This window comes from Prunus dulcis, chromosome 6, assembly GCF_902201215.1.
Source record: "Prunus dulcis chromosome 6, ALMONDv2, whole genome shotgun sequence".
NCBI classification, from domain to species: Eukaryota; Viridiplantae; Streptophyta; class Magnoliopsida; order Rosales; family Rosaceae; genus Prunus; species Prunus dulcis.
The window spans coordinates 12283811-12296386 of record NC_047655.1 but is presented as its reverse complement, the minus strand read 5'-3'; the positions used below and the strand labels follow the sequence as shown (position 1 = coordinate 12296386).

Genomic DNA, 12576 nt, shown 5'->3' with positions numbered 1-12576 from the left:
CGGGCCAAGTTTTTTTCTTCTGATTTTTACTTTTATTTTTTGAATGTTTCAAGGTAAACAAAAAAGCACGACACACAGGTAGGAAAATTAATTAAACTGACAGGAGCAAGAGAGAGAGAGCCTTGACTTTCCATTGAACTTGTCATGCAGTAATCTAAGCAACCACTCCCCCAACATCACTGAAGAATTGACGCACATGTTCATCATTTGCCTGCAAAATACCAACAGTTTTCCAAGATCACGCATGTGCATTAAAAATAAGAGAATGAGAAGGGAGACTGGGGGCGTAACTTGCCTTAAGGTTAATATTTGATACAAATGCAGTGCACCTTCCTCTGGAACACGCTCTTCCATCCGTTGCTCATTTTGTATATCTGGTTTGTGACCCTTCGGTTTGCTCTTTTCCACTGTTTGTTCACCTGGGTTCAGAACATCAGAATCCTTCCCATGTGCTTTCTTTGGCTTTTGAGCTGCATCTTTCTGCCTCTTTGCTGGATAATGTTCATCAGGTATCTCTGAAACTTGCTTTCTCTTGTCACGAACATTCTTCTTGGAAGAATTCTCCCCCTCTTCTGTCAATTTGGACTCTAGCTGTGACCTAAATAATTGAAGCTCATCCAGGCGAGGAGTGACCTAGAAAGAGGAGCACAAGTCAAGTAAATATATTCCATTAACAAGGCAATACATATGCGTACTTACTCAAATTGAACCAAATAGGATACCAGATATAGAAGCACTAGTACTGGTTTACTCAGTTTTGATAGAGGAAACATCCTTCACATATACAAAACTCCCTCTCTAAGTGTAACCATGAGTAGCAGATGTCCTGAATTAGTCTGTTTTTTAGGAAGGGAAGGCATCATGTAATTCCACATGTATTATGTAGCAAGTGAACAAACTTGTACATAATTATAAAACACAAATCGACAACATCTAAAAGAACCTTAAAACAGCATTTTTTTTCCACATCATAAATTAAACAAGCAATGTCTCAAGGTAGTTACATTTTGTAATGAAACTACATGTCAACTATATGAGTCGGTATAAACGCACACAAAATGCGAACAACTACTACCAAAAGACAAGGCCTTTTAGGAAGGAAGCAGGTATGCAAGACTGATATAATTTACTAGACAATCCACCGAATCACTTAATAACATACTTCATAATTTAGCCTTCCAACAACAAAAGAGCGTCTAAATATGAGATCCATAAGAGTTTTGGGATCTTCATTCCATGGACAGGTTGGACCAAAGTTTGACCACAAAGATAAAGAAACAGGTCACCACAAAAACCCCTACGTATACATAGATCCAAAAAGTTCTATTGCTCATCCTCCTGCCATTGATCTCCCTCATGCCATCTTGAAATATATTTAGTGTTATTTCCACTCCGTCCGCCGCCTGTGATGAACCAACATACAAATAATTATTTTTATTTTTTTGTCTAAACCAACATACAAATAATAGGCGATGTATGGTCGTAAAACAGCAAGTCTTGGCTGCCACAAACGATTATAAGTTGTAAAGTTAAACAAGGCACAAACAAAATAGTCACTCTCATCATTGTGCCTAAAAATTTGAAGGTTCTGAGCCCATAATATATTTACCATCTTCGGAGAAGAGCATCATCAGAGCCAGACAAATCTTGGCCATTAGCTTCCAAGAATTCACCTACTTGTTCAATTGAGAGCGCCGCCTTGACTGATTCTGAGAATTCCTTAAATCTAGCAGCTATGTCTTCTATTTGGAGGTCGAGGTTGTCAACCGCAGCGAGTCCGTCCACCTGATCATGAGAGACAATGAGAGAACATCAAAGAGAGAAAAAGAAGAGAGGAGAGGTGAGGGGATGAAAGAAGAAGGAAGCGACAAAATATTCTAAGCAAAATAAAGGGGTATGTGTGCATTATAGGACCAACTTATTCAATAGAAAATTAGACAAGCTTGATAGATATTTATACATTGCAACAATTTTAAAATTTGAGCGGTCTTTGAATCAAATATATTTCTGAAAGATAAAGTGTTGCATGAGTTAAAATTCATACGATATATACCTAAACTGTTTCACAATAGCCATGAAAATAGCAATTCAATGCAAAGGCACTGTATAATGTGACCAATATATATACTATAAAGTTCACCTCGAGTATAAATCCCAAATAAAAACTCTGAAAAGAATCCAATAAGTAAAAGAAAATAAAAAGGGAGATTTACTATTATACCCAATATGAGGGCCCAAATTATAAAAATACCCTATATATAATGGACTTTAGAAACACACCCAAAGCCCATTTACAATATAACAAAAAAGCTTTTAACTTCTTATAAATTACAAAACTGCCATCAATTTCTTAAAACAAGCCCAACCCCAAAATCTCATAAAAATACCCAAAGCACTCAATAGGGCATCAAAGTAATTTAATAATCAATATTAAATTCAATAAGGCTAGCTATCATTTTTTGGTTTTTTTTGGGTTTGTTTATAGGAATTCAATTGTGTAGGGTTTATTTATAATATTAGTGCTAGAAATGGGTATATCACTAAATATCTCAAATAAAAACCGGAGTTGATACCGTAGTTCTTGCTCTCCGATTTCTCATGTTTGCTGCCATCGGAAACCCCAGAGTTTGTGTTCGCTGGTCTTGTTTGACCTGTAGTTTATTATGCGATTAAGTACAACATCAATAAAATTGGACCAAACGAAAAATAGAAAATTAAAATTTAAGGTGGAAAACATGGACAGAAAATTCGTAAATTTCATTTAAGACCCACTCAATTGTTAGTGTCCAACCAAAACCTTACAATTTAAGGCAAAGTTGAGAGAAGTGTACCAGGTATGCTCGGAGGAACTGCAACTGCTTGGTTGGTGAACTTTGTCTAATATCTGCAGTGCACAACCAGGCAGGAGATAAAACTTTAGAGGAATTTTAGAATGGACTGGATCCCAAGGTGAGCCGAGGGTTTTATTTTATTGTTTATTTTTATAATAGAAAAGCATATCCTTCCTAGGTAAGAGACCAGAGTTCAATAACCAACCAATACATAGACTCAGATTATGTGACAAACTGCATTCTGAGATAAACCCTAAGAAAACTCATACAAACATGCACTGCATGATGGATCAGAGATCTGGATAGAGCAAAACCATATGAAATAAATTCAAAATTATGTACAAATCAACAAATACCATTTTTCGAATTGCAACAAGCATCAATCACACAAAACCCAAATCCCAAATAAATCAAAGACAAGGCAAGAAAAACAACAACAACAAAAATACCGAATATGATCTCAAACGGCGGTCCAAAAAAAAACCTACCAAAACCCATTAGACACCGAAATAAAAACTCACACGGCGTTACTGTGCGAAAGCCGTGGGTGATTTCACGATCCCTGACATTCAAACACTGATTTGGGTTGGGAATTGGGATCCGATCGAATCCAACCGAATCGAATCGGCCCACAAGCGACGAGGAGCGAGAGTGCAGAGAGAACGAGAAGCAACAAAACAAAGTACCGTCTTGTCTCTACCAAAAACGAAAATTAAAATTAAAATAGAGAATATCAAATCGATACCACTTACCACGTGGCGAACAACTACTGCGAGTGCCTACGTTTTGCCAACCAGGTATGCTCTGAGGAATTGCAACTGCTTGGTTGGTGAACTTTGTCTAATATCTGCCGTGCACAACCAGGCTAGGAGATAAACTTTAGAGGAATTTTAGAATAGATTGGAACCCAAGGAGAGCCGAGGGTTTATTGTTTATTTTTATAATAGAAAAGCATATCCTTCCTAGATAAGAGACCAGAGTTCAATAACCAACCAACATATATAGACTCAGATTATGTAACTAACTGCATTCTGAGATAAACCCTAAGAAAAGTCATACAAACATGCACTGCATGGTCGATCAGAAATATGGATAGAGCAAAACCATATCACATCAATTCAAAAAGCATTCTTTCTGGGTTTGGGACAAGATAATATTCAAAGAGATGCATGTGGAGCCAATACAAGTTGCTTTGGAAGATCTCTGAAGGCATAAGAAGTGCAGAAGCATTACGTGATTCAATGTGGGGTGGGTATGCGCTAATAAGATTAGGGTTGGGGCACTGGGTTGGGGATGGATGGTTGTGGCACTGGGTTGGGGATGGCTGGTTGTGGCGAGGTGAGGAGTGGAAGTATGGCTGTCTGGAGGGTTGGGAGAGGCTGGGGGTGTTGAATGCTTCTTTTTTTTTTTCTTTTCACATAATGCTTCTTCTTTCACTTTCGACAATGATGCTTTCTTTACCTTTTTTTTTTCTTTTTCTTTTTTTTTTGAAATATGCTTTCTTTGCTAATTTCTAAATATAGTCCTGATCTCTTGGATCCCCTTAGTCCAAGAGATTTATGGTCACTCACCGTTGGATGTAAATTCAACGGTTCACTCATTTATGACTTAAATCGGGTAATAATCATTTATGTCATATTGCATTTATATATATCATTTTGAACCATTGGATTAATATCCAACGGTGGGTGACTACAATCTCTTGGACTCCTGTGGTCCAAGAGATCGGGACTGTTTCTAAATATATTATTAAATTAATAAATGATCGGTTAATTCATATAAAACTATACTGGGTATTTATTAATGAGTTATAAATAAATACCACTTTATGTAGTTTTTTTTACTGTTGATACCCTGCAATTGAGTTGATTTGTATAACATAGTATTAACAGTGTACTTCTATGACATAGTATTAACAGATTTTCAGTAACAAAGCACGCTCTATATTTTGCTCTATATATGGCTGTGCACTTGAAGTTTATGATATGCAAAATGTGATTTTTATTAGGAAAATAGTTCTATAACATAGTATTAACAATGTTTTTTTTTTTTCCTTTCTTGTAGAGGTATTTTCTTTTGCCTTTGCGATTGTATCTAGTGAAACTGTGGACAATTGGAGGTGGCTGCAAAGGATATTGAATCTCTTGTTAGGCTTTTTTGGATTTTTTGTATGAAATGGTATTTACAATATTTTTCTATGAAATTGCATTAAGAATGTTTTTCTATGAAATTGTATTAACAAATGTACTTCTATATCATGATATTAATAATGCACCTCTATGATATGTTATTAACAATATACTTTTATATTAACAATATACTTCTATGACATGGTTTGCAGAGGTTTGATGGAGAATGAAGGGTCATGGGAACAGACCCTTGGTTTTCATGATTTTTTATTTATTTATTTTATTTTAAGTTTGGGTTTTTTCAAAAAAAAAAATTGATATGGGTTCGCTGGGCTTGTTTTGGGTTTTTTTTTGGGAATTTTGTGTTAGGCTTGTTTTAAGTTAATCAATGGCAAAGATGTAATTTATAGGAACTTCAATACAAATTTCATATGTAGTAAATGGTTGTGTGTTTCTAAAGTGCATTCCATGTAGGGTTTTTTTTATAATTCCAGCCCATATTTTGGGTATATTACTAAAGCTCCCTACTTTTTTCAAGTTTATATTTAAAAATAATTAAAAATCAGAAAAATAGACCAAAAATTGATACAAACTCCTCACAACATCATCCTCAATTATAGAGGTCCAAAATCATGAGTTCACATATTTAACTTTAAGGTAATTGTTGGATCAAAGAACATGAGTGTTAATTTATAGAACATCAACTAGTATTTTAGATTGTTTTTGAAATAAATTTGAGTTTTCGTTATCATTTAATATTTTCTGACAAGACCCGACCCAAATTCCACTTTGGAATTTGAGCCGAACCCTGTGCGTATCCGATACCTGGCAGATACCAGGCACATTTTGACAGGATCCGCCCTGAATTCCTCGAAACCTGAGACGAATCCTGTGAAAATTTCCGACATCACACCGATGTCGGGTCCACTTACTAAAGACGGAGACTTTCTACCAAAATTTTGGCAGAGTCTCTCCTATAAATTGAACAATCCCAAAAATTTCAACCTGCATATAACACATTTAATATCACCAACCAGCAGCATGCACAAGATAATTTTATGCAATTCACATAATCAGCCTCCGGCCTCTGAATAATCAGAAACAAAACTTCCAACAAAGCTCTTAAGTCAAATAATACCTTAAACAAGGCAACTAATAAACTCAAACATACTTATGAATGCCAAATGCAATTTACATCGTTTAAATTTTCCAAATATCCAACATGCGAGATTTGAAGCTCCTAAAACAATCGCAAATAGTTTAAGGCCTCAGCCTAAATCGTACAACAATTCCAAACGAGTTTTGTACCTATTTTAACCAGAACACACTTACACAATCCTCCCTCGGCCAACCGGAGTACGAATAATTATTTACTCGCATCTCGTTTTCAACCGAATTTCAGGACCAACCTCAATAAATCAACATAAATAAAATTTAGTCTGCGGCTGCACCTGGGTGGGACCCCAAGCTACCTACGTACCCTAACTGAGGGATCAAGCCACACGTAGTTTTTTCAACCATAGTCATGCACCAAATGATATACAACCGTTTCAATAGTACAAGTAAGTTATTTCAAGAGTTATCTTTCCCCGTTTTAATTTAAATCACAACATACCATACATAATTCTTTTTATACTCTAACCATTCTCCGATATCATAAAATAATCCCTTTATCTTCTCCCTGGTAGTGTCTCACACACCAAAAATTCCAACGCCACGTGTGAGACCTAATAATCACATATTCCTCCCATACGCCGGAAAATCCAATGCCATGTCTGGAGTGTGTCTCACACGCCAGAAAATCCAATGCCACGTATGGGGTGTGTCTCACATGCCGGAAATTCCAACGCCATGTGTGAGACCTAATAATTATATATTCCTCCCATACGCAGGAAAATCCTCCACATATGGGGTATGGGGTGTGTCTCACAAGTCGGAAAATCCAACGCCACGTGTGAGACCTAATAATTATATATTCCTCCAATATGCAGGAAAATCCAATGCCACGTGTGAGACCTAATAATCATATATTCCTAAAATATGCCGGAAAATCCAACGCCACGTATGGGGTGTGTCTCACACGCCGAAAAATCCAATGCCACATGTGAGACCTAATAATCATATATTCTTCCCATATGCCGGAAAATCCAACGCCACGTATGGGGTGTGTCTCACACGCTGGAAATTCCAATGCCACGTGTGACACCTAATAATTATATATTCCTCCCATACGCCGGAAAATCCAATGCCACGTATGGGGTGTGTCTTACACGTCGGAAAATCCAACACCGCGTGAGAGACCTAATAATTATATATTCCTCCCATACGCCGAAAAATCAAACGCCACGTATGGGGTGTGTCTCACACGCTGGGAAAATCCAACGCCACATGTGAGACCTAATAATCATATATTCTTCTTATATGCCGGAAAATCCAACTCCACATATGTGGTGTGTCTCACACGCCGGAAATTCCAATGCCACGTGTGAGACTAATAATCATATATTCTTCTCATACACCGGAAAATCTAACGCCAAGTATGGAGTGTGTCTCATACGCTAGAAATTCCAACGCCACGTGTGAGACCTAATAATATATATTCCTCCCATATGCCGGAAAATCCAACGCCACGTATAGGGTGTGTCTCACACGCCGGGAAAATCCAACGCCACATGTGAGACCTAATAATTATATATTGTTCCAATATGCCAGAAAATCCAACACTACGTATGAGGTGTGTCTCACATGCCGGAAATTCCAATGCCACATGTGAGACCTAATAATTATATGTCCTTCCCACACGCAAGAAATTGCAACGCCACATGTGGGAAGCCTAGTAACTAGGGGATGGTACTTACATAGTATATTCCTACATCTTTCAATATTAACACATAATTCTCAATTCCCAAATTCCCCAAATTCCTTCCAAATTCCACCTCAAAATCCATTTCTCAATTTAATATTACCAATATCTCAACTTATTAATTTCTCAATCTTTAATCCAAATTATAATTATATATATATATATACCCATTCCATGCATATTCTTTCAATTGTTGAAATTAATGCATATTTAACATAAATGTCCACTAACTTCCTAATAATCATAGCCAAGCCCATGACTGCTTTTCACCATTCATCAAATCAATTTACCCACACTCATCAAATCCATAATTTCACTTATTAAAAATGATATCAAAGAGTTTCCATACGCTAACATAAAACACTCAAAGTCCCCCCATAGCCAACATAACTCAACTAATGGTCGAGACTCGTTAATAAGGTCGTTCTAGTACTCCTCGAATAGGGAAGCAATCTCGGAAGACTCACGGTCAACCGAGAGGTCAAACTACCCCAACTTGGTCAACCGAGCCCACGTGGCCCCCGATCTCCGTTTTACGATCTGAAAGTTCCTATAGGTTCCACAAGGGTTAGGATACACGTCCTGCAAGTTTGGTCCGAATCGGACTGTCAGATCGCTCACGATTGCACGATCGGACGATTACTGTAACCTAGCCCTAAGGTTGGCATTTCCAAAGTATCCAGGACTACATTTTATGATCCATCGAATCAACATGATCCTAAGGATGTCTAGATTATCATATATTAATTTCAAGATGATCCAATGGTTCAAACCTATTGAACCTGGATAACACACAATAGGCGGAATCCGTTCGGGATTCAAACGGTATCCAAATTAAAATTCGAGCACGCCTATGAACTCGTGAGAACCTGGGGATCACATCGGGGTACAATGCCCCTTTTCTATAGTGCCCACTGGCCACCACAAGCGCCAAAAGCGCGTGGGTGTCCAAAGCGATAACCCTTCGCCGAAAAAACTCAAAATCACGACTCAAGGCTCCTACCCTAGGTTTAACACCACATTTAGAGTCACTTTTGTTCTTGGGCATACCTCAAAAAATGACTGGAAGTGGCCAGAATCGGATTTCCAAAACTGGCCGAAATCCAATTGGAAAATCAAGCTACCAACACTCAAAATTAATGAAATCCTACCCAACCATCGGCTAGATTATGAAGAATGGATGAATTTTGATACCTTGATCGCCAAAAATAGAGACCGGAGGAGAGAGATCAAAGCAGACGAAGTTTCGAGCAAAAATCGCCCTAAGAATCATGTTTTTCAGCTACTGATGTCGGGGAAGGGCCGGGTCTTGACGGCGAGGCTACGCCGGTCCTTTTGGCACCAGTCTCGTCCGTTGCCATGGCCGGTGGCCGGAGTTTCGAAGAAAGAGAGAGGGCTGATGTTGGGGAGAGAGAGAGAGAGAGAGAGACAGAGAGACAGAGAGACAGAGAGACAGAGAGAGACAGACAGACAGACAGACAGAAAAATCAAATTTTATCAAGCCCTTTTTGTAAAAATTACGATTATGCCACTGAGGGTATTTTGATCATATTTTTTTCGTTACAACTCCGATTCGGGCCCACTACGTGTCTACGGACTCATTTCGCCGTGCTCTACGCAACGGTGCAGTCGAAATTCCCAAATTCTTTCCTGGTCAAAAAGTCAACTTTAAACCTAATAAAATATTCTAAGGGCAAAATGGTCTTTTATCTGAATAAATTAATAATTACCAATTTATTTAGGACCGGGTCGTTACACATTTGAACAAAATGCCCTTTTAAGTTTCCTAAATTCTTTTTCTTCAAGCTTGACTTCTGCCGAAAATTCGGCAAAGTCTCCCATGTAATTCGCTCGTTTCCCAAAATTTTTACATAACCAAATATCATATTATTTTGGCTTCATGTCTCTTAAAATCAAATAAAACATTTTACCAATAGAAATTGATTCATACTTTGGAACAAAATGAATATGTCTCCGATTTCAAAGCAACTAAACTGAACCATTTTTCAATCATTTGGTCTCGCGGCTGCACCTAATAACTCTAGGTTGCCTACGTATCCTTAACAAGGGATCAAGCCACACGTAGTTCTTTCTCAAATTCAAGCGTTAATTTATATTTTACGTGCATAAATTATACATTGCAACAACCAAATTCATAAAGCCCTTTTTAACTCTTCCGTCAAAGCTTACTTAATGCTCATGAATGCAAACGAAGAACAAAACCATTCATTCCTTATCTCATAAAATCTGAAAAATAGATATTAAAACCTTTGCCCATAAGAACAAAATGAAATCCTCAATTTTAGTTTTAAAATATCTCAAACTTAAATACTCTCCACCTAGGCGTACCCCCGTTCATATACCGTCAATTCCAAGTATCCCATTTGTTACATCGCTGCAGGCCTCGGAAACACAAAGTCAATCTGAGCTACATTCCTTGCAGGCCTCGAGAACACAAAGTCAACCCAAGGCGCATTCCTCGCAGGCCTCAGAGACACAAAGTCAACTTGAGCCACAATTGACAAGACCTGCCCCAAATTCCTCGGAACTCGAGACAAATCCTGTGGAAATTCTGACATCACCCTAATGCCGAGTCCACTTCTGAAACTACATCCTCTTTTACAAAATTAAGGAAAAAGGGTACGAGACTTTCTACCTAAATGTCGGCAGAATCTCCCCTGTAAATTGAACATTCCCCAAATTTTCAACCTACAACAAGAACATAATTTAAGAAGCCAACTGCTAGCACACATAATGTAATAGCACACAGTTTACAGACAAGGCTTCCAGCCTACAAATGAATCAAGGAAGAACAATTAAGTCAATTAATATACTAGAAATGAAATTAAGGAACTCAAATAATTTTACGAGTACCACTGCAGTCAACATAAAATAACTTCCCAAGTTTTCAATCTGCAAAGGTGCAATAATACTTCCCACAAATTTCTAGCATGCATCAACTACCATCTATGAATTATCACCAATTGTCCTAGGGGCCTCGACCCATTATACCATATAATCAAACCTAAAAACAACATAAGTAAAATTTAGCTCGACTACTACAAAAAGTGAAAAAGACGACCAGAAAACAACGACGGTCTAAGTGAAAACCGTCGTGGTTTTTAAAAAGACGACGGTTCTAAAAACACCGTCGTGTAATGCCACCTTAGACAACTAAAAATGGAGATTCAAATGGCTGTTCAAAAACAACGACGTACCTAATTAAACAACCGGCGTCTATTTGAAACAGATTTCCGCAGTGTAAAATCAAAGCCAACAAAGAACGGCAGAAGTTATGAATCGACCGACGTAGAAAGTAAAGACGACGATTTCAATAAAAGCCGCCGTTTTACTCATAAAATAACACGACGAGGTTTTCGTATAAGACGCCGTATAATTACAAACAAATCCACGGCTTTAAAATACAAAATATCGCCGTATTAAATTAATGTACAACGACGGAAAATATAAATATATCGACGTCATTCTCGTATAGTTCTACGACGTTATCTTTAAATCGTACTATAAAATTTAACGTCGTATTTATTCATTTTATACGTCGTACATTTAATTTAAACCGTCGTCTTAATAAGAATTTTTGTTAACAATTTTTTTCTTTGATTTTCTTATCCTACGTCGGTAGATCTACTTAATGACAAGAATTGAAATAACCACGACGGTTTATATAGAAAACCGCCGACATAATCAGATTTTTCTGAGATCCCAAGGGTTACGAAATCTTACCAGATGGAACTCTGTTCCACATCATAATCTTAACAGATGACACAGATTTGCAATCAGAGAGACAATTTTTTGGAAGTTGATGATGTGTGTGCTTTTGTGTATCTACAAATATTATACCTAACGTCGTTGCAAATTTGCAATCAGAGAGACAATTTTCAACGACGGTTATATTATACCTAACGACGTTTAAAAAACAAATCAACGTCGCTCAACAAATATATTACGTCGTCTTAGTCTTACTTAAGACGACGAAAAACGACGACAGTAATACAAAAACAGTCGTTGTTTTTATATTCTTATTTTATTTAAATCTGTCATCCAAAAAAGAAACTTTACATATTCCAGAACATTAATTTCCTTCATTTTAAATTTCCTCCGGAAAAAAAACTCTATTTATAACGCACTGTAATTGAAAAATAAACTGAAAGGTCACGGGAAAAAAAATTCTATTCATAATTTAAAAATTCAAATCCACGTCGGTTATATTAAACCTAACGACGTTAAATGAAAAGATTCCACGTCGCAAAACAAATATTGCGTCGTGTTAGTTAAAAACGACGGCATAACAAAAAACCGTCGTTGTTTCAAACTGAATTAATTTAAAATTTCTTCGGGAAAGCAAAATCTATTTATAATTTCCTCGGGTTAGNTTTTAAAAATCCACGTCGGTTGTATTACACTTAACGACGTTTAACAAAATAATCTATGTCGGTAATTATAAATCTACCGCCATCTTACCTTAATATAGACGACGAGAAAAGACGACAGTATAACATAAAACCGTTGTTGTTTCAGTTTCTTTAACAGTTTGGTCCTTTATCTTTCTGCAGGACTTGTATAGTTCAAAGCATTGACAATGTCTTCATCATATCTCCCAGCAACTACTCATTCGATTGCTCATGCTTTAGAGGCCATCTGAAGCCATTTCTATTCTTGATCGCATTCTTGAAACCCATCTTCTTCTTCTGAAGCTCTACTGATAAAGGAAGGGGCTATCACAAATCTGACG

At 37.1% G+C, this 12576-nt stretch overlaps 1 protein-coding gene across 1 annotated transcript; it reads right to left on the bottom strand.

Moving 5' to 3' along the window:
* Window positions 1-203: 203 nt before the first annotated feature.
* Window positions 204-5868, bottom strand: LOC117630287. Its single transcript, XM_034363031.1, has 8 exons — window positions 5797-5868; window positions 3353-3527; window positions 2832-2884; window positions 2574-2651; window positions 1610-1785; window positions 599-633; window positions 330-491; window positions 204-211 (listed from the first exon to the last, which is right to left on the bottom strand). Exons 1-8 carry the CDS (start codon window positions 5866-5868, stop codon window positions 204-206), a joined length of 759 nt encoding a protein of 252 aa, XP_034218922.1.
* Between the last annotated feature and the right edge of the window lie 6708 nt (window positions 5869-12576).

Coding starts and splice junctions, on each gene's coding strand:
- LOC117630287 (XM_034363031.1), bottom strand. CDS start 5,868: ATGTCGGAAATTTTCACAGGATTCGTCTCAGGTTTCGAGGAATTCAGG. Junction 3,528..5,796: donor ATCCTGTCAAAATGTGCCTG/GTATCTGCCAGG, acceptor CGTTTTTGGTAG/AGACAAGACGGTACTTTGTT. Junction 492..598: donor GATGAGCTTCAATTATTTAG/GTCACAGCTAGA, acceptor AACATTATCCAG/CAAAGAGGCAGAAAGATGCA.